Source organism: Typopeltis vanoorti, chromosome 8 (genome assembly GCF_054136105.1).
Source record: "Typopeltis vanoorti isolate ZY-2024b chromosome 8, IOZ_Tvanoo_1.0, whole genome shotgun sequence".
Classification (NCBI taxonomy): Eukaryota; Metazoa; Arthropoda; class Arachnida; order Uropygi; family Thelyphonidae; genus Typopeltis; species Typopeltis vanoorti.
In genome coordinates this window covers 76,193,648-76,217,986 of record NC_143556.1, presented here as the reverse complement: position 1 = coordinate 76,217,986, position 24,339 = coordinate 76,193,648, and the positions used below count along the sequence as shown (strand labels likewise).

General features: G+C 34.2%; 1 protein-coding gene across 3 annotated transcripts in view; it reads right to left on the bottom strand.

Moving 5' to 3' along the window:
- The window catches only part of xit (ALG6/ALG8 family glucosyltransferase xit), a 152,925-nt gene that overhangs the window by 107,070 nt on the left and 21,516 nt on the right, over positions 1–24,339 (bottom strand). For 2 of the 3 annotated variants that reach the window (XM_090397289.1, XM_090397291.1), the window contains exons 2-3: positions 22,156–22,234; positions 14,314–14,510 (exon numbers count right to left, since the gene is read on the bottom strand). In XM_090397289.1, coding sequence (XP_090253415.1) covers positions 14,314–14,510; positions 22,156–22,234 — 276 coding nt within the window. The remainder of the gene's footprint in view (positions 1–14,313; positions 14,511–22,155; positions 22,235–24,339) is intronic. The other variant, XM_090397292.1, reaches the window with a different exon arrangement.

The following is a 24,339-nucleotide window of genomic DNA, read 5'->3' as shown; positions in this document are numbered from 1 at the left end:
TTATACTCTAACCAAGTGAAAAATAAACTTTCAACATCTTTCTCTAAATCCAGAGTAATTTATTAAAAAAGGGTGGCACACCATTTGGCAACTCGTATAGGTAGAGATGACCTGCTAATGCTTCTGCCTGGTATCTCCACTTGGGCCTGGCTCCCACTGAAGAGACCTCAATAAAGGTCGAAACTAGTCTGGGTAGTGGCCCGTCCTTGAATGCATAACAATAGACATATCCGCAAGGAGATGTGTTTTGTATTTAGGAGATACTGAGATAGGAGTGTTGATAGCTTGCTCCACCTTTGCAACGAGTTTCCCTGGTGTTGTACCACCTTACCCCAGTCCTGAAGATACTTTCAGGTGCAAACTGTGTTTGCTCACACTTGGATAAAGGATTAAACTAATTTTATTAAAGCTGGTATGGTAGGAAGTCAATTGAATAAATTCATATGGAATAAGAGAGAAATTAGTCGGAACACTATTAGCTGTATACAAGACAGTGTTCAAACCAGTTTTAACTTATGGATCTGAGAGCTGGGTCAGAAGTAAAACACTTGACCAAAGACTAGAGATCGCAGATATGAGAGTCCTGAGAAAGATTAGAGGCCAGATGGCATCAATGGCAATATCATATTAAAAACAAGGTTATTAGGAAAGAACTTGACATTGTCAGCATCCAGGAATGTGTTAGTAGAGCTAATCTCAGGTGGTATGGTCATGTAAACAGAATGGGCGAGGAAAGATTAGCAAAACAAGTGTTCTCTGCCAAGTTGGTAGGAAAACGACCCAGAGGAAGACCTAGATATAGGTGGATTGATACAGTACAAAGTGCCTTAGACAATAGAAATATAAGATCTGGTAATGTTGGAGTCTTGACAAGTAACAGACTGATTTGGAGGAAAACTGTAGATAGGAAGTTAGTAATGATGTAAATTTTTCATGTAGTACTATCATATCCTGGACACCCCTTGGGGGTACATGGCAGGAATTTGATGATGATCATGTGTTCTCTGCCAGGTTGGCAGGAAAAAGACCCAGAGGAAGACCAAGATATAGGTGGATTGTGGTAAAAAGTGCTTTAGAAGATAGATATATATAAATATAAGATCTGACAATGTTGTAGCTTTTTCAGGTAATAGATTGATTTGGCAAAAAATTGTAGGTAGGAAGTTAGTAACGATGTAAATTTTTCATGTACAGGATATGATAGTACACTCCTTGAGGGTAAATGGCAGGAATTTGATGATGAGCTCCTCAATGCTCAATGCTGATGAAACTGGCAATTCACAACATGAAAGACATTTATAGCAGAAGATGAAGAGGGCCCACAAGATTCAGATCACTTAAGGATGGAGTTACTGTCCTAGGATGCACAAATTTAGTAATATTTAGTAATATTCCAGAAGAAAATATTGGCAAAGGCTTTACAGAACATTTAATGTATCAAAATAAGATACATTAAAGGAGAGGTATGATCGTAACATTCTTTGTAATATAGGGCAATTAATAAAACTATTTTAAGTTTTAAAACTTGGTGCAGCAGACATGCACAGAAGTTAGCAGCTGGTGACAGGAAAAACTAAATGTTCTAGGACCTTCAAAGGCATTAAATTTACTCCATGTACAAATAAAAATGGCTGGATTACCAACGAGTTTAGTTTGTGTTTTTTGTGCCTGAAGTACAAGCAAACCATATATCTGCAGGTCTATTGGAAGAATGCAAAATGCTTCTCATTCTGGAAAACTATTCAGCTCATCCTTGAAGTTGAACTTCAGTGTAAGAAAAATGGTTATGAAATATATTTACCATGGAATTGATTATCCCTCATCCAACCCCAAGACCAAGGAATATTATGCTCTGTAAAAGTTAAGTATTGCTCACGTTCATGAAACACTGAATTAGATTTCGTAACTGCTGAAAAGCCTGCAGAAACATTTATTAAAAAAATTTAACATGATGGACGTACTTTGGTCGATTGCCAGTGCTGGGGAAAAAGAGTCAAGAATTATGGCATCATTGTTTAAGAGTTAAACAATGATGGCATAAGTTGCGGCCTGCTTTGATATTTAGTAATATTCCAGAAGAAAATATTGGCAAAGGCTTTACAGAACATTTAATATATCAAAATAAGATACATTCAAGGAGAGGTATGATCGTAACATTCTTTGTAATATAGGGCAATTAATAAAACTATTTTAAGTTTTTAAACTTGGTTATACTATAAATTAAACATATATCAAGATATTATATACTTGGTTTAATCCTTTATCCAAGTGTCAGCAAACAAGTTTGCGCCACAACTATTTTCAAGACTAGGGCAACTCATATAAAGAAGCTAATGACTTCACATCACTTGCCTTAGTATCCCATAATACAAAGCACATCTCCTTTTTGACATGTATAATGATATGCATTATGGGAGGGGTCGCTACCCAGACTGGTTTCGACCTTTATTGAGGTCTCATCAGTGAGAGCCAGACCCAGAGGTGACACTAAGGTCGAAGTAATGCAGAAGTGATATTTTCATATAAGAGTAGCCAAAAGGTGTCACACCTTATTTTTAAGGATACTAAGGCAAGTGACGTGAAGTCATTAGCTTCTCTAAGCAAGTTGCCCAGTCCTGAAAATAGTACAGGCACAAAGTTGTTTGCTTACACTTGGATAAAGGATTAAATCAAATATATAATTTTTTGGTATCTTTAATTTATAGTATAACCAAGTGGAAAAACTTTCAACAACTACCTATCTCTGATCCAGAGTATTTTAATAATAAGGTGCAACACCTTTTGTCAACTCATATATGAAAATATGACTTCTGCATTACTTCGACCTTAGTATCACCTCTGGGTCTGGTTCCCACTGATGAGACCTATAGACTATAAACTTTTCGCAAAAATTATCTGTACACGCATTAAGGGCGGAATAGAAAACATAATAACAAGTTCACAGGTCTATGGAATCCCAGGTAGATCTATGGAATTTAATCTCTTCCTGCTAAGAGACCTAATCAGACTGGCCAAGGAAAAAAAATACCCCCTGGCACTTCTCTCCACCGACCTGGAAAAAGCGTTCGACAGCGTCAGCCACACGTACTTACAGGACACCCTAAAAAAAGTGGGCATAGGCCAGAGACTTCGGCGTACAATTAAACATATGTATGCGGAGGCCTCGACACAACTGTCTATTAATGGGTTTCTGACAGAACCAATCCGTATAAAGAGAGGGGTTAGGCAAGGCTGCCCACTAAGCCCCCTTCTCTTTTCCCTAGCATTAGAACCCCTCATTAAAAGAATAGAGAACACCCCTGCAATTAATGGTATTCCACTGCCCCAAGTTTCCAAACAGTGCAAAATAGTAGCATATGCAGATGATGTAGTGGCTATACTCAGAGACTCTGAGTCTATCTGCATCTATCTTGACATACTGCAAAACTTCAGCATAGTCAGTGGTCTCCGAGTTAATGCACAAAAAACCAAAATCAAAAATTTTGGAAATTTCCATAACACCGGACTTCCCTACGGTTTAGCGCTGCATACGCAGCCGCTAACAATACTAGGAGTTCCCTTTTCTGAGTCGCTAGCTTTACCAGTTAAAAAATTACAGGAAATAAGTACGGAAAAGATAAGTCTATTCAAACTGACCTTTTACTCCTTTTATGGCAGAGCCACCGTGATAAAAACAATCATTACCCCAATGCTGATGCACACAATCAATATCACAGGCATCACACTGCTACAAGAAAACCAATTATCCAAAAAACTCGTAGATTTCTTCTGGAATGAAAGAAAACATGAGGTTAAAAAACAATACTTGCAACTAAAACATGAAGAAGGGGGGTACGCTCTGCCTGATCTCAAAAGCTTGCTTTATGCAAATACATTCAAAACCGTACGGAAGGCCTTAAACTCAAACCATATTTCAGGCCTCCTAATTAGATATTTTATAGGACTTTTCCTCCCCCTCTTTGGAACCACGGACTATGCTGGACCCCGTGCAAGGGTTGTGCCCAAGTGGTACCGCACACTTGTAAAATCACTCACAGTACTTAGAGACAAAGGAACAGAAATCCTCACACACAAACCGAAAGCAGTATACTGGGATTTCTTCCAACTCTCCAGGCGTGATACACCAAACCTCGGGACAAACAATGAAATTCTCTTTAAAAACATCAAGAATAGCTGGGGACAGCCTTTTCATCGGGATCTGGCCTGGCGAATAGCCTATGGGCGGCTCCCGGTGAAACAGGTTAAATCTAGGTATGTACCCAGTCCGTGCGATCCCTTTTGTGATGTCTGCCGAGGCGTGGAAACGGTGGAGCATTTCTTTTATTTTTGCCCACCAGCCCAACGCGTCTGGCAAAGACTGAGCACAGCACTGGGAATCCCGATGCTATCACTAGAAGAGGTCATATACCTGCAATTCCCGCCACCAGTCAACAAGACCCAAAAATTCGCCATTTTTTTAATTAACGTCTTAAAGTATCACATCTGGAAGGTACGGAAAAAATCCCAGGTACAGGACGTAAATTTAATGTACGCAGGAATAAGGAAAGGTTTCTTTTTTTACCTTCCTAAATTTCTTGCGCAAGAGAGACATCTACTAGGCGACTTTAAATTTGTGAACAAATACTGCAAACCACCGAAAATATGCTTTCTTATACAGAGACGCATCAAGCCCTGTATATTTCTTTAGTATCTCCAAAACTCCACCTAACTCTCCCTAGGAAAAGTAACAACCACTCTGTTCTTCCTCGCCACAAAGCTTTCGCTGGCACGGTTTCCTTTACTCCAAATAAGGGGGGTAGATCTGAGAACCCGGGCTGCGAAGGCTTACTGCGAGGCGGTGCTGCTCCTTGTGAGCGGCATCTCCCGGGCCAGTCTTCTACCCCATTCTAAGTCCCAGTGGTACCAGGTCTGTAAGTTCCTTATTTTGTTCCCTTTCAGTTCAACTGATCGGACCTTAAGTCCTTTGATTTTTATGTAATTTAAAAAAAAAAATAAATAAATAAATAAATAAATAAATAAATAAAATAAAAAAAAAATAAAAAAAATAAAAATAATAAAAAAATAAAAATAAAAAAGTTCTAACAGAAATTATTGTTTTCAAAACAGGTCAATGGATCTCCTTCATAGATAACTGACGAAATTATTAAGGATAAATTTATAAGTGAACTATTAGTCAAAATTTTTATGGTTAAATTTTATTTTTTTTTAACAGATAAATTGAGAATATGTCACAGACCAATTAGCCATATAAGGCTAAACAGGTTGACTGAGGCCTCTTTTACCTCCTACTATCCTACTCTATCTTTCATTATTCTCCTCTCTTACTGTTTGCTGACCCTCAGCATGCTTTATTCTCCAAAGGCCGATGATGAGAGACATGAACTCACATTCGACCTCAATAAAGGTAGAAGCCAGTCAGGGTAGTGACCCTTCCCATAATGCATAGCATTATACATACCCATAAGGATATGTGCTTTGCATTATGGGATACAAAGGCAAGTGACGTGAAGTCATTAGCTTCTTTATACAAGTTGCCCCAGTCCTGAAAATAGTTCAGGTGCAAACTTGTTTGCTTACACTTGGATAAAGGATTAAACCAAGTATATAATTTCTTGGTATCTTTAATTTATTTTAAAACTGTTTTAATTTATAGTAAACTGTACTGATAAATCTGTATCATTTCTACCTTTATGTATTTCATTAAATCATATATTCACATTTAATATTTAAGTTTCTTAAGGTCCATGGTGCTTTAGAGTCATGTGAGGGATATAACTAACGAGTATGAGAGGCGTAATGATAAATTATCATTACGCCTCTCATACAATTTATCATTACGTTTGTCTGCCTTGCAGCATTAAACGGAGTTTAATGCTGCAAGGCAGACAAACCAGCCAGAGAACACACATCACTGACAGACATAGTATTAGTTTTTTACAAAGAAGTCAAGTTACTTGACTGTAGCAGGCCGCTAAGTCTAAAAGGGGAATGATGACAATGAAAATGAATGTGACCTGGTGGTTTGGAACAGAATAACAAAAATGATAGCAACCCTCTGGGATGAGTTATTCACATTTAAAAAAGAGAGAGAGAGAGAGAGAGAGAGAGAGAGCGAAATAATAAAATAAAAATTTCCACTAATTTCTGTACTTTATTCAACTGATGTTGACTGTTTATTTACTGAGTCTCAAGAACTAAACTGACTTATTTGAATTCAGAATAGATGCTACATACTGAAGTATTTTTTGTTTGTTCATTTGTTTGTTTGCAGAATAAAGAAGAGATTTTTCTTTACATAGTCTGAAGAATGACAATAGAAAAATTCTTTTGAACTATGCTGACATAACCAATACTGGATTTTTAAGTTAATTTTCATCCATATAAACTGAGTATTACATTGCATACTTAATTGCACTTTATTTCATTATTAATTCTGTGTATACATATGTATTTCTTCTTGACATACAAATTAAATTCTAATTTACATGATTTTCTTTCAGTTCAAATCATATTTGAGATACTAAATTATCTTAAGATATTTCATGAATTTTAAATATTAGGTAAATATTTAGATGAACTAATTTCTAATTAGTGAGAGCAAATATAAATATGGATTTATATTTGCTTAAACTGTGAGGTTTAAGGTTATTTACTGATTAAAATCAAACTTAAAATGAAGCAAGATAAGTGTCACTTATCTTGCTGCAGAATATGAACGCAGTTGATGGACTTAAGAACGGAACCAGGCTATTAAAATTACTCAGAATTAAAAGTGAACAGCAAAAAGTACTGCAGTCAAGAGTGGATCTAACTTTTGTACATTATTTGTTCATATTTTGTTAAAGAAACAAAATTTGCTGATACAGATAGATTTTACATCATACTCAAAGTTACAAGGGATACAGTTGGAATTGGGAAATTTGGTTATTAAAACCTGTTTGTACATACAGGCAGCTCTAAACAGCACCATTCCAGACACAATTTATGGCATATATGAAAATTAAATCACCATGTGAAATCAAAAGAAACACAGAACATTATGTATAAGAAAGTCCAATAACAGATATATATCACTATCATGTGCACAAAATGTTTCCTTAATATAATAATATTTCCCAGAAATCTGGATTTAATTTATTATTAATGAATGTGTTCGAAAACTATTATTTTTATGGCACATCAAATTGTCAAATGATTTAACTTTTCTTCATTCTTTCACCCTGTTTTTGTATTTTCACTGCATTTATTGGGTATCACTCTTATATTATTTTAATAATCTATAATATTTGATATTTCAATAATAATTAAAATGTTTCCAATTTGCATAAAAATCAGCAAGAGATTTGCTTCAACAATTTTAAATGGCTGAAACAGAAGATACTAATTCTTACTCATACAAAGAACATAACACTAAATTTGTTTACTGTTATTATAAATCATGTAAATTTCAATAAACAGGTCTTTAATTAGATTGTATATTTAGAAAAGTGAATGAGTTAAATCATTGTATATTCTTAGAAAATTACGTCATCGATTCTTTATGTTGAATGAGTTGGGATAATGGAAGAGACTGGTAATGACCTTCGGTTTAACGTTCATTAACAAACTGGTAGTTGGATAATGAAGTTGGGTGCGCACTGCAAGAGAAGTCAGACTAAGATCACTGTACAACACATTTGTTTCGTTATTCTCGTTTGAGCCTTAATCGATGTGGAGATAATGTTGGCAGATTCTTTTAGGTTAGTGGTGGTGGGTGGCAGATGGCAATGGTGTAGATGAAGGTGGCTGTGGTTGTTGGAGTGATGGAAAGGAAGAGTAGATGCCCTCCCTCGATGAGTCTTTGGACTCCCTGGAGGTGTTACGTAATAATAATAATCATCATGTAAGGTTCTTCACTAATCTGCAATATCACACATCAGTATATCTTTCCAGCTGTATTCTTTGCAAATAGAACTGACTCCTGTAGTGATCAATGTTTCTATATTAGGGTTAGTCGGTTTTTAAAAACAGTTTCTTTTTTTTGGATTAATTTGTAAAATTCAAAAACTGGTTTTTAAATTAAAAAAAAAAACTGGTTTTAGATACTAGAATTAATATGTAAAAATTAATTATTTAATTAAAAACATTAACATCTTGACTTGAAATCGCCTTGGGCACAAGCATATTGTAATAAAACTTCATGAGGCAGGCGAATGTTTGACATGAAATCCACAAGCGCATTCTATAATGCTATTCTATGTGGCAGTCGCAGCACACAGACTGATCAATGACATCAGCTGTGTTGCTCACATGCACCCAACTAGACCAAACCAGTTTAGTCCTGCATACTATCTGTGCTACACAGTATACAACGCACCACGACAGCTCCATTCACTTGAGTTTGATCACAAGCAGGAAAAGGAAGTTTATGTTATAGCTTATTATTCGTGCTTTAGTTAGTAAAAACAAAAACAACATAAATAAATTTATTAATATCAATTTTAATAGTATAACATTATTTCATTATTAAATATTAATGTTTTTATCAAATATTAATATTTGATAAAAATATTTAAAATATTTCATTTGATTTTTAGACCAAAATGAATGTGGCAAAGAAGTTGGAGGTTTGAGACAATTTCAAAAAGGTTGGAAAAGACAAGGCATTTTATTACAAAGCAATCATTGTAATAAAATGTTGAGCTGTCCAGCCCACAAAAACAAGCCAGTATTTTTAATTTCGTGAAAAGGAGCGATTTAGAAGAAATCATAGCGAAACTTGCTGCAATGGGTGGATTGTCCATTAATAGCATTAGAACTCTTGTTCATACGAGTCGTTGCAACAAAGGGGATATTCATTACCAAAAAACAACTCTCGAGTAATGTATCTGATTCATACATTTTATGACAATGCCAAACGTGAAACTATAAATGAATTGGATTGTATTAAAAAGAATGGGAAAAAATTTTTTATAACTTTAGAGAGTGGACTAGCAAAAGAAATTGCAGATATTTGAATATCAATGTACACCATTTTGTGGAAGATTTTAATTTGGGCTTAGTTCCAATAGCTAGTTCCTGCAATGCTAAGAAAACATTAGAATTAGTTTCTGAGAGGCTACAAATTTTTAACTTGGATCTAGCAACCGATATAGTTGCAGCAACAAATGATGGTGCTGCTGTTACGAAAAAATTTTGCCAATTATCACGTATAATTAATCAACTATGCTATTCACATGCCATACACTTAGCAGTTGCTGATGTGTTATATATAAAAATAAAGAAATTGCTGAAACCGATGCATATGTTACAAGTGAAGAATTGGAAGATGACTATGGTGAGGATTTTTTAAATTCTCTTTATCTAGATCAGCGTTTTCCAAACTGTGGGCCGTGGCCCCTTTGGGGGCCGTAGGTTTTGTTGAGGGGACCGTGAAATAATGAAAATAAATTTTAAATGTTTTAAGACTAAGTAGATTTTTTTTAATCTTAAAAGACACATATTTAATTTTTATTATTTCTGTTTTGTTATTTTTTATATTTTAATGGGAAAAAATCACACATTGGTGCAGATTCACAAATTTTGCTTCCTGCGTATTTCGGCACTTAATGAATATTAGTAAATATATGCTTATTCATATAAGTTTTATTTCAATGCAGAAATCTAAGAATTGCAGTTTCAAATATTTCACCTGATATTGACTTTTTGTATAGCAGTATTGAAACACATCGATTACATTAAATTGTTATTAAACTTCTTTTATGTTTTTAATTCTTTCTTTATTACTAATCATTTTATGTTTCATGTGCTTATACTACAAATGTACAATAAATCTATCTATCTATATAAAAATATGAGATAACGTGCCATGTCAAATGCGTATGTAAGATGCTAAAAATGTAATATTTGCACTTTATTTTTGCAATATTTGCTGCATATGTTTTGTATTGAATATAAATACAATAAATATTATAATAATATATGTCTATATTATGATTTTTTTTCAGGGAGGCCGTGAAATATTTTAATTTTTTCAAAGGGAGACCTGACATCCAGAAGTTTGGGAAGCACTGATCTAGATAACGACTGTGGATTCCCTATGTTGTCTGACAATTACAATCAATTTCTCAAGTTAGAAGACTTTGCAAATTTTTTAGAAAATCTCCTGTAAGAGATAGCATCCTTCAGAATTATGAAAGGAGTCAAGTCTGATTCTTGACTGCCAAACGAGATGGAATAGTTTAGAGGCCATGATTGAAAGATTAATAACATTAAAAGAATGTGTTGTTTTAGCTTTGAATGATATTGGTGATTCTCATATATGGAATGAAGCTCAATATCCTAAAATCAAAGAGCTTCCTAAAGTGTTGGGACCAGTACATCTAGCAGCAGAGGTCTAAGGGTGGCGAGATGCCAATTTATTAACAAGTGAAGGCATACTTGAATTTCTGTTAAATGAACTAAAAATGTAAAGACTGAAATTAGTTCCAAATTATTAAATGCTTTAGAAGTATGACTTCAAGAAAGAAGACAAGTTGGATTGGTAACCCTTTTGTTATATTTGCAAAATCCACAAAACATTTCAAAGAAATCTAGCATATTTCCGCTAACTTCAAAACTCAAGATTATTAAGTTATCTGGAAAAATATTGTCTAGAATATATCCAAATTCTGTATGGAAACAGATTCCGATGATGAATATATTGGAGACGGAGAAACTATTAATCATGACAATGTTCTAAAAGAAGCCATGGAAAAATCAATTCATGTTTCTTGAGGAATCTAAAGAAATAACATCAAATCTGAAGACACTGAAGGCCGAATTTTCAGTATGTGAGACAACACATAAAAGAACAAAGAATTTAGATTTATTATTTGATGCTCTGAAAACAATAAAAACCAAGTTCAGTAGCCAGTGGGAGAGTATTTTCTATTTCAGACAATTTTGTATCTAGAATGAAAATAAGATTATGTAATCATTAAATGGAATAAAAATTTATAATTTATATTGTGTATGGATTTTAGTCATTTTAGTTTTTTTTTTATTTGGTTTCATATGGAGTATATTTTATTTTGTTATTTTGTTTTAGTTCCACAAACTGAAACATTTTAAAATAAGTATAAATATTTTTTTTACTGTTTTAATTATATATATACGAGGGCTGTTCAATAAGTAATAAGACTAATTTTACTGTTGCAAAATCACTCATCACAATATTAATTTCTGTGGAATAAAGAAATGTTGCTGTCTGTATTAACAAAAGAGGTTGATAGATGGTGTATAATACAGGCTGATGTGCCAGAGTGTCACGTGACTAAACGCAAGCTTGTTTCAGCACGCCTACGAGCCGCAACCAGTCGTTGAAATGGAAGCATCCTTGGAACAGTGTTATGCGATTAAATTTTGTGTGCATTTGCAAAAATCGGCATCTGACACTTTTAACATGATACGCGAAGCTTTCCGTGATGAAGCAATGTCGAGGGCAAGTGTTTTTTGATGGCATAAAACTTTTAAGGAAGGAAGGCAAAATGTGGAAGATCTTGAATGTGAGGGAAGACCTTCAATGTCCATCATAGAGACAATGATCAACACAGCAGCGATTATCATCAAGGAGGATCGCAGAGTTACAGTACGCAAGCTGCATGTTGTCCTGAATATTTCCGTGGGAAGTGTTCACTCAATCATGGCTGAACATTTGGGACTGAAATGTGTTTGCGCCCGATGGATTCCCAAACTCTTGACACTGGAGCAAATGCAGTATCGAGTGGATGTGTGCACAGAATGGAAAGAAAGACTGGAACAAGAAGCGACAACTTCTTAAAATGCATCATTACAGCAGATGAAGCTTAGTTGTATCACTATGACCCTACAATGAAACAACAAAGCAGTGAATGGAAGCATCCGTCTTCGCCTATCCCCAAGAAAGCAAAAACTGCAAAATCGGCTGGTAAAGTTATGACCATAATGTTTTTTTGACTACGAAGGCATTGTTTACCAACACGGTGTAGAACCCGGGAATACTGTAAACGGCTCATACTATGCGGATGTTTTACAGACAATGGTACAGCACGTCAAAAGGAAGTGTCCATTGCTGAAGAATGGCTTCTTATTGCACCACGATAATGCAAGGCCACATATTGCTGGTGGTGTAGTGGACATTTTGCAGAAGAACAACATAGATATCCTACCACACCCTCCATACAGTCCTGATCTCACACCGTGCGATTTCTGGCTGTTTCCTCAGCTCAAGGAACCACTAAGAGGCCACAATTTTGAAAGCAACAAAGCATGTGTAAAAGCTGCGGAGGCAGTTTTGAAAGAACTCTCAAAAAACGGACTTTCACATGTGTTTAAGAAGTGGAAGCAATGTTGGGACAAATGCATCGCATCTCACGGTAGTTACTTTGAAAAAGACCATGTAAACGATGACAATTAAAGGTAATGTTTTCTGTATAAATATAGTCTTATTACTTATTGAACAGCCTCCGTATATATACATACAGTAAAACCCTGAAGTTGCACGGTAGGTGGGACCAACAAAAAACACGCAAGTCAAATTCGCGTAACTCGGGGTATAATTTTGCATGTAATTTATATATACAAACATACAATTGGGACCAAAGGTTTACAAAAACACCTATATTTTTTAAGAAATATAATCATAATTGTAGTTTTTCGTACATAAAAAAAAGAAAGTTATTTTGATGTCGATGGTTTCATAAAATCTAATGGATTCGTCTGACAGCATAATGTTTTTTTCTTGTCACACAAAATTTCTTCATACCAAGCTAATGATTTTTTTTATTATTTGCCTTGTGGCTACAATTCGTTCCTCATTAGAATCTATGTCCTCCAAAATCTGTAAACCTTTCTTTTATGATTGTTCTTACTGTGAATTCCCGTAGATCGAACTTCTTTGCTAGCTCACAAATTTTCATTCCGCCTCCAAAATCCTTAATAATGTTGAGTTTTGTTTCCACAGTCAATGTTTTTCTTTTCTTGCTAGCTGTAGAAGAATTGGACTTACTTCTTTTGGATGACATTATTATTTTTTATGTGATAAAATTTTTATCAAGAACATAACATGAAACAATCGCAAGGTCTGTTGACTATAAAAATCGTGTATGAATGGAGACCGTGCAAAACACGTCGGTGCTTGTTCACAGCATGTGCTACACTGGGGAATGCGGCCGGTGCCTGAAAGATACGACTAGTGGTGAGGTGTGAAGGGAATACGTACATATAAGAAACTGCGTAACTCCGGATTCGCGTAAGTTGGGGTATGACTGTATATACACACACTAAGCGTATTACCCCCCCCCCCCCCGTGTTACGGACTGGTAGGCCGGTTCTCCTCGAACTCTGATGACTCGAAAGGGGATTGCACTCCCCCCCCAGTGCCTAGGGTAGCCCGAGTGTTGGGTTTTCAAAAGCCCCCCCTCCAACCCCCCAAGTTCCGGACTGGTAGGCCAGTTCTCCTTAAATTCTGATGACTCGACACTCAGGATCGCCGCTGAGTTTCAAAAAACGTGACATAAAAAGGCTTATCAGTTTATATATATATATATAGGGTAGATATATTTTTGTAAAAATTCGAAAACTGGTTTAACCGGTTTTTTCAAAAGTCGGTTTTTGTATAAACCTTAATATTGATATATTGCAGTGCTGCAGGACATTTAATGCCAAAACTTATATTTTAAGTGAGTGAGGATAATATCTCATTATCATGTGTTTTGGCCATATGCAACGGAATAACAAAAGCCATGATGCTCATGGGAAAGATTAATGCCTTCATCTTGGTCCCTTATTTTCCCTTTCATTGCTATTCCTGTGGTCACAGAGTTGGCAATGTAATCAGAGAAAATGGCCAGACTGGGTTTCCAATATGCCATACGCAATGGATTAACAAAATGTCACCACCTGAAAGAAAAATTAGTTGTTTCTATATTGTGTCCGTTATTTTCCTCTTGGTAAATGTAGCAAGTTTTTTTTTTGGCTTGGACAGAAAGAAAATTATACTTGATAAGAAATTATATTCTTGTTGTAAATCCTTTATCCATGTGTGAGCAAACAAAATTTTACATGTGTCTCCACAAGGAAACTTATATACACAGGCTGCTGACTTGAGATCAAATTGTCTCAGTATCTCATAATGCACAGTACTACTTTACTACATCCTAAGTGACACAGTAAAGCAAATAATTAATGCAACCATGCAAACAATCTTTTTTTTTTAAAAAATGACAGGACTATATTACCATTTCTGTGTTTAACTGACAGAATTTTCCACTTAATTCGAAAATTATAAAAGAGAAAACAATAACTTTTACGTACTGCCTGATTCCATAAATATATATGAGGTCAGCAACAACCACTGATAAACGTTGAAAAAACAAAGTTTGAAGACTTTCATGTTTTTGAGCAGCAACAACTTGAAGCATTCCAGGATCAAAATATTTTGCAAATGATGATAATGTCCATTCAAACCATGCAAAAAGTGGGGGATAATCTAGCGTCCAGTGTGATGTTTCCTTAAAATAAAGTAAAAATTATTGAAGCATAATGCATTTCTGTTCAGAATAAATGTCAAATATTCAGTATACAATTCTAAATTACCACAATCTATTGTGCAATTCCAAATGTGTAATATAAACATGATGATCCAAGTTAAAAAAAAAATATTTAATATTAAAATTAAATGCAAAAATCATTTAATATTAAATGTAACAACTCAGAATACACAACTTAATGACATTGTAATTTGAAAAATGAAAAAGTGTTCAATATTTATACTTATAATTCATTTGATGGTTTCACAAGGCAGAGTACATAAGCTTAACAAATATTTGTACATTTCTCTGGCATCTGTTTCTTGTACACAGAAAACCTGCAATTAATGTTGATTGCACCCTGAAAGAATATTCAGGATAATGAATGAACTGCTACAACTATGACTTCTATGCTCTGGAGAGTGGAGTAATATTTTATCAGAATAATTTTTTCACTAAACTAAAATAAAATAAATGAATCACTCTTAGCACATAATAAACTTCATTAAATTTCATTTCTAATTATTTTTAAAGATTGATTTTATCATGTAAAGAACAGAAGTTATGAAAATTTAAAACTGCACAAATTCAAACACTTACTCAAAGAAAGTACCGAAGCCTTATTTACTATGTTCCTAATTTAAATTGAAACAACTAAAATCTGGAAAAGCAGCTATATCAAAAAAATGGATAAATCTGCAAAATATTGGGGTAGCCAGTACTGATTAATCATGCCAACCCATACCCATACAAAAAAAAAAAAAAAAAAAAAAAGAAGAAGAAGAAGAAGAAGAAAAAGTGAGAGCTAAGCTATATGAAAAAGTAGCTAAACAAAAGTCATGGGAAGACTACGGCAAGAACATAGAAGGGATGAATATTAGAAGGGTGGCAAAATGTTCTGCAACTACTAAAAAAGCTTAGAAATGGAGGAAAGAGTATTAGTACTCTAAAAGGAATCAAAGATTATATGAAAACTGAAGATAAGGATGTCCTAGGCATCTGGAATAATTACTTTGAAAGACTATTAAATGAAACAAGCAGTGACAGAACCACAGTAGACAATTTTCAAGAGGAATGCAAACAGGAATACACACACACATACACATACACTTGAGGTAGAAAAAGCCATCAAAAACTTGAAATGTGGGAAGGCAGCTGGAGTAAATGATATTTAAACAAAAATGCTCAAATGTCTGGAGGTATAAAATTTTGCAGTGGCTATACTGCATAATTCAGAGGGTCTGGTCCTAAGGTCAAATTCTAAATTATTGGTGTAGAGCTATCATAGTTCCATCTGTAAAAAAAAAAAAAAAAGGAATAAAGCTTAATGTGAGAATTACAGAAGAATTTCTCTACTAAGTGTTCTAGGTCAGATTTATGCAAGCATACTTGAAGAGGTTGAGAAAGATTGTGAAAGATAAGCTTGGAGAATAACAAGCTGGGTTCAGGCCAAATAAAGGTAGTCAAGATCACATTTTGACTTTATAACAAATAGCTGAGAAATCATGGGAACATGACAAGGATCTGTACTTAAGTTTTGTAGATCTGGAAAAAAAGCATACTACAAGATCCCCAGAGAAAAACTTTTAAAAACACTACAATCATATGGGATAAATGGAACATTATATAGAACAATACATAGTTCTGGATTGACAACTTATATATAGACAGTCAGCAGTTAGAATTGAAGGAAATACACGAAGATGGTTTGATGTAAAACCATGTGTAAGACAAGGATGCACATTATCTCCACTCTTATTCATCATCTATATGGATCATAATATGAAAGAAAGCAGCATTAAATCTCATATTAGAATTGGAGACATCAAACTTAGCTCTTTGATTTGTGATCAGATTTTTACCTTACTACAAACAGTTGAGAAATCATAGGAATATGACAAGGATATCTGTACTTGAAGCTTTGTAGATCAGGAAAAGGCATATGACGTTGTCCAGAGAAAAGCTTTTCAAAACACTACAATTACATGTAATAAATTGAACATTATACAGAGCAATACAAAGTCTATATTTTTATTAGAATTGAAGGACATACAGGAAGATAGTTTGATGTAAAATCAGGTGCAAGACATGGATGCACATTATCTCTACTGTTATTCTTTATCTATATGGATTGTATTATGAAAGAAAGTGGCGCTAAACCTGATATTAGAATTGAAGATATCAAACTTAGCTCTTTATGCAAATGATGTACTCCTAAACATATCCAGTGCAAATCTCCAGGATTCTCTAAACTGAATGATAGCTGTAACAAATTTGGCATGAAAACCAGCAATGAAAAGAAAAAATGAAAACAGGCAGGAACATAGAAAACTTCAGCTGCATTCTCAATGGAGAATCTATAGACCAAGAAAATTATTTCAGTTATTTAGGTCGAGGTTTTAGTTAAAATGGCAAATTAAATATGGAAATATACAACAGAATAAGCAAAACTAGTATGGGATGGAGGGGGGGGGGTTGAATAAATTTATAGGGAATAAGAGAGAAATTAGCCAAAACATTAAACTAACAGCATATAAGACAGTGTTCAAACCAGTTTTGAGTTATGCATGCAAGAGTTGGGTTACAAATAAAGCATTTGATCAAAGACTAGAGACCACAGATATGAGAATTCTGTGAAAAATCATATTAAAAATGAAGATATTAGGAAGGAACTTGACATTGTTAGCATTCAGTGTAAGCAGAGTTAATCTAAGGTGGTAGGTGACAAACAAAATGGGAGAGGAAAGGTTAGCAAAACAGATGTGCAATATCAAAATGAAAGGAAATTCCTTCTAGATGTCTTCCCAGAAGAAGATATCTAGAAGGAATGATTCAGTCAGAAGTGCCTTAGAAGAATGAATTGTTAGATTATTATGACAATATTGGAGTGCTGACAAGTAACATACTAATTTGGGGGGAAACTGCTGATAGGAATTAACAAAAATTAAACTTACTAATGTTGTGCTGTTATATGAGGGTGGTCTGAAAAGTTCTCGGCCTAACAATAAAAAAACGAATTTATAATTTCAAAATTATTTTTATTTTTCACCATAATCTCCCTTAAGACTACTACATTTATTCCAGTGATGCTGCAGTGCCATTATCCCGTCCCTGTAGTGGTACTTAGTAAGATCTGCAAAATACCCCCTCTACACCTGCAATCACCTCTTGATTCGAAGAAAAACGCTGACAAGCTAGGAATAGTTTTAGTTTTGGGAAGAGATAGAAGTCAGAGGGAGACAAATCTGGCAAATAGAGTGGATGTTCCAACAATTCATAGTGCAGATCCCTTAATTTTCCCATTGCCAAAACACCTTTGTGGACAGGTGCATTATCCTGATGAAAGATGATTTTTTTTTCTTCTGTAAACCAGGTCTTTTCTCACGAATTTTTTCATCCAGTCTGGTTAAAAGATCGGAATAATATTTCCCAGTTATTGTTTTACAATTTTCAAGATAATGAATAAACAAAATGCGTTTAGCATCCAAAAACACCGATGCCATGACCTTTCCTGCTGATGGAACCAACTTTGTCTTCTTTGGCACTGAACAACTGGCTTCTGTCCACTGTTTTGACTGCTGGTTGGATTCTGGTGTGTAATGGTGAAAGCGTGGCACCCATCTTGTGCAAAGCTTTTCATTTGCAATTTCTCATGCAAAATATATCCTACATGTTATTTTGAAATGCGTATAGTATCAGCAATTTCATACACTTTTACTTGCCGGTCATCCAATACCATATCGTGCACTTGATCAATGATTTTTTCCGTTGTTACACTTTTTGAATATCCTTCACGTGGATCATCTTCAAAGCTGGTATGGCCTTAAACTCGGCAACTCATTTCTTAATTGTCGAAAATGAAGGAGAAGAGTGCCCATACACTTTTATAAACTTCAAATGAATTTCTTTTGGTGTTAAACCGTCTTTTACAAAGAATTTTATAACTGCACAATACTCAATTTTATCCATTTTTCAAGGGATACAGACAACACTTTTGCTTCAGACAGTTGTATAAAACAAACTACTTGATAGAATGACTTGCAATTTCACATGGATGCTTATGATAGATGTACCAACTTAGAAAAAAAAAAATCTTGCCAATAGTGTTACCATCTATGGTTGAGACCAAGAACTTTTCAGATCATCCTCGTAGATAGTAGCCTCTGAACACCCCTTGAGAAATATAATGTCTCCCTTCAACAAAAAAAAAAAAAAAAAAAAAAAAAAAAAAAAAAAAAAAAAACCTTTACATAAATTAATGAGAACACACAGACTTGATACTTTAACAAGTAATCTGTAATTTTATATATCTATTTTTTAATGTGAATGTCAGTTACAGAAGATCATAACCTTGAGACCAAGCATGAAACTTTTTCAAGCAATTTGATCTGTAATAAGCAAGGTGGGGGGAGGAAGTTTCACAAGAGACAATGATATTCATCTACAAGTAAACAGATTTAAAAATATCCATGAGCTTAGAGCGAGATTCGAACCTACTATTGATTTGGATGTTGGTAAGCATTTTTAGAAACTGGAAGAATTTCTAAAAATCCACTCAGCTAGGTAAAGCCAACCCACCCTACCCACCAACTGTTGGTAACCTAGGATTTTCTTCATTAAAAATCTGTATTTTAGTTCTCTTTTTAAAATGAATTTTGATAAAATAATGTTTTTTTTTTTTTTTTAATCAACCTACAAGTATCTGGTTTTTACTTTTTTGACTTTCCTATGTAAGAAGCATTTCCTTTTCTCCTGGAAACTCATAAAGAAAACCCAAAAATCATTCACTGCAAAAAGCAGCTGAAACACAGAAAATACTTTTTCTAGAAAGCAATTACGATAAAGTTCAAAAAAGGTATTTCTTCTGCTAATCCAACATCATGGACATTACCACAAGTCTACAGAGGTATCTATATTAAATTAATTTCATGATTAATAAATAGTTCATGCTATTCATTCCCAAGGACCAGTACCAAGCTGCAAATGACATTTGGAGAAATGTTGGCTTATATTAGCCTTACTCAATTAATTCCATTATTATTATTTTAATATAGATACAGTTTTGCTGATAGAATCACTGTCGTTGATTTCTTTATTTTTAATGCCTGGCACAAGACAATAATCCTGTCAATTGTAGACGAAGTGGTCTCATACCAAATGAAAATATACAGAAAATAATGTATTGGTTTTTAAAACTAATCTGCCCTAATCGGGAGTAAAAAAAAGTTACTGGTGATTCTATCAGCAAAACTACATTGTTGATAAAAAGAATTAGTTGAATATGGTTAATAAGCTATTAAAAGAAGACAATTTATTGTTAAATGTTTGTGAGCTGCTGTTTACTGCATTAAACAGTAATTTTATCAGTGCTGAAAAATCCTCTGTTGGCTTTCACAGTATGTACTAAACACTAATCCTTTATTCGAAAATTCAGAAGCTTTTTCAGTTAAAAGCAACATATGAAATGTCAAGCATATGAAAGCAATCAATGGGAATTTTGGACCATTCTTTATGTAGGCATGTAATGAGGTCTTGGACTGTTGTGGGGCAGACATCTCTTGATCTTAACCCAATGCTTCAGTTCATCCCACAGATGTTCAACAGGGTTGAGATTAGGGCACTGTGGAGGCCAGTAAAATGTGGTGATGTTCATATCCTCAAAGCACACAGTTACAGCAGTCTTATGATATGGTGCACTGTCTTGCTATAAGAGAATGGTCAGTTCCACAGAAATGCCACAAAGTAGGAAGAATTGCATTGTCCAAAATATTCAGATATATCTCCAAGTTCAATGTTTTTGGCACCACAAACAGAGGTCCAAGGCCAAACCAGGAAAAACAGGACCATACCATCACACCACCACCTCCGAATTTCATAGTTGAGATTACGCACTCTGGTAAGACACGTTCACCGGGCATCCGCCACACCTGAACCATCCACCTGCTTGGCAGAAAGTACAGTGCGATTCGTTACTCCATATCACAGATTTACAAGCTTCCATGTCCCACTGAAGGAGATGCTGCATGCTGGTTTAGGTAATGTGGAGCTTGCATGTTGCAGTCCTACCATGGAAACCAGTGTTGTGAGCCTCAGTTCTGAATGATTTTGTGTTCCAGTCGATGCCCGGAACGCTGCATTCAATGTGTCAGCCAAGGAATGGCATTTTTTACACGTTATCCTTCATGGTGCCCTACAATCACGTTTGGTGAATTTGTGGGTTGTCCACTGCAGATAGCACTTGCAGTTAACACCCTGCACTTCCATCTCAGTATGGTATCACTGAACTGGGATGGCTCAATTTGTCAACAATTTGCTAAACAGATAAGGCAGTAACATGCATTGTATCACAATGACTTTCAAACTCTGCCAGTTTCCTTCTCACAACCATTTCACCTGGACACAGTTGCAGTAACTTGGGGGCATCATATTCCTCCAATTCATACTGACTGCAAACGTGATCATTTACATAATAAAATGTGCCTTGTCCACAGGGGTGTCCATTGACTTCTTTCTAAGCAGTGTATGTATAACTTGAAATCAGTTTGAATTGCATTTAAGATTTTCAATATCATTAAAACATTTTATATAAAAACAAAAATTCTACAAAAAAAAGTTACGCTGTATAAGCTTTGTGAAAAAGCACTTGCCCAATGCAGAAGCAATATGTATATGCTAAAGCTAGCTCACAATGGTGATTTATGTGCATGTGGAAACTGCCAGACATGGACATATTAAATCAGAATTGCTTTATTCATGTATGCTAATCATAAAATTATTTGAAAATTTCAATCTACACACATTTCTCAATATGACAGAATCAGCAAGTACATAACAGCACAACTATGCTCTCCTATAATGTTTAAAATCACCCTCAAATGTACCCTAAATAAGTGTGTGCATGGTATGATAACATATTAAACTAACACAAGTGTCAATTATTTCAATATAAATATTGAAATAAACACTTTTTCTCAATGTCTAACTTTTAAATCAATGAAGTGATTATCATGGAATTTCACCCAAAACAAATACCTTCAATATTTTAAATTTCTGACTTCTAAAATACCTCTATATGCTCAATTATTTGTATGATATGCACTGTAAAGAGAGAGAGAGAGAGATGGTGCTATTAAGATATTTGAAGCAATAAAATATTGAAATATTTGTCAGCCTTTAGCACGTTTCTTTTAAAGTAAGTGTCAAAGCATGAAGCATTATCTGCTGATCAGTAGATCAATCAATTATCACAATAACAACGTGCTGCACATAGAACATGAAAATATCAGGTATGTGTAAAACAACAGAAATAAAAATCTATAAAACATACATATAGAGATATATCAATAAATTCATCAATTTTAATCAACATTGTTTGTTTAGGATGATTCTCAAAGTTTGCAAAAACAGAAATGCAGCAATTCACTTGAATTTATAAGTGCCATTTATCACCTTTAAAAGATTGAAATCTGCAATCTATGGTTACTGAATCTTAAAACATTGGTTGTAATCATTAACAGCCATGAATCACAGGGAAATCTAGAAAGCAACTGTCAGAAAGGAAGGGAAAAAAAGTTATACATATTGAGAAAATCTAGTAAAATTTATGTTATAAGAGCATAATACTTACTTCATAATACCATTTTGATAATGGTAAGGTATGAGTGATGGCAAGCCAATTACGATGGACTTCAAAATCAGTTGACCTGCTAGAAATCAAAACATAATCCTTTAATAATTAAAAATGCAACAAGATTAATTTACTTAAAAAAAATTAATACTGATTTTTTCCCAACTTAGCTAAAAAGATGCTTCCCATTCAAGGTAGAAATTCAATACAGTGAGATTTGTTAAAAGTGAAAGTAGGAAATTTTTCAAGTGTCTTGTCCCATAGGCAGAGAAATTAATTATTTTTGTCGCTAGTGCATTTCCAATTTTTTGCCTTATCTGGGTATGAAATCAACATAACTTTGCATCCATAAGCAGACTTCAGTAAATTATGTTTTAAATGCATATTCCAACACAGAGTTGATCATATAGAAGAAACTGTTTTGAGTGCCATACAACTGGCCATCTTGGCTGACTGAGTGGTTTAGCATATCTATCCTCCAATCAACTAGCTGTGGGTTCGAATCCTGAAATGGACATGGATATTTGTGACTGTGCTTAGTTTGGAGGTGAATTTCATTGCCTGGTGCGAGCCCATTGCCCCATTTAACAGAGGCATGCAAAGTTCCATGTTTGGTCTCTAAAGTAGTGTTAATGGACTATGCACATCAAAAATATATATAAATTAATAAAAATATAAAAAATCCTTAGCCTATCTATAACACTAATGTACTATAAGTTTACAATCTTTTGTGGTGGGAGTTATATAAAACACATCCACAGTACAATGCCAAAGTGTACATTTGGTTTATAACCTGTCTGTGAATACATCTCTGTTGTGTGTGCTGTTTTGTAATGACTTACACATTATCTAAGTCATTACAAAATTAATAAATACACGCTATTATTGAATTCCTAATATGGATAGAGTAGGTCTCCAATGATGAGTCTTTCGACTCCATGGAGAGTCCATATACATAATAAAAAAAAAAAAAAAAAAAAAAAATCAGCTAACACCTTTTATTCCCTTTATAAGGAGTAGGCAAGGCCTTTAACCCTATCTAGCTTTTGAAGACTGAGTGGGCAGTTCAATCTCCATCGGCAGCCAATCAGAGATAGCTGGCCCATGTCTATTACTAATTATAGCAGTCGCCAATGAATTGAATTTTTTTGATGAAATAAAATTTATTATAGTCACCGATGAAGAGGCTGGCAAACAAGTGCTGCAAATAATAATATTTAAAAAAACAAAACAAACTTAACTTTATTATTCATACTTACTTATTAACATTATATATATGTGCACATATCAGCACACAAGTACTTTCACATAAGTTATACACGTCTAGATTATGATCTTACGAACAATGAAACTTTATAATTCTGTACTAAACATTTGTACAATTCGATACAATAATTTTGTATAATTTTACTTTCACTTTTTACTACTTCTCAGAGAAAGACATATACATTTTATATTATTTAGGCAACAGTACTATAATCTACAATTACTACTACAAATGTGTAATGCAATTTCCTACATTACACATTTCAATCTTAATATCTTTATAATTTGCACAATGTGGAATTCATATAACTGAATAATAACAATCACAGTAATAGTTTGCAAATATAGTTCACAGTTACACAAGGTAAATAATATGATTACATGCTGCATTTTACATTTTATTATATATATATATCATAATCATAACGCTAATTATGGGTACAGACCATATTGGTCTGTTCTGGTCTCGTTATCCATCCAATATCCTTTTTTGAGGTCTAACCTGCTTTCTTTTGCCAATTGACTTATATTTTAGTATTTGTTTAGGATATCGGGTGTTGGCCATTTTGTTTACATGTTCTATCCATTTTTGTTTATAATTGTTTAGTTTTTCTTCTGTTGATTTTCTTTATATATTTTAAAGTTTGACAAAGTGTTATCATTATCATACAGGCTATTTACATTAAGACCATTCGTATATATCTTCATAAATTTGGTTTCTTCTTCTTCAACCTTCTGGTTCTGTCCACTGCTGGATGAAGGTCTCCCACATGATTTTCCAGATCACTTGAATTTCTGCTTCTCCCATCCATCTCACTCCTGCAATTTGTTCCAGTTCATCTCTCCACCTTCTTCTCGGTCTTCCTATTTGTCATGCTCCAACCATTGGTCTCCACACTGTTATTTTTCTAGTCCATC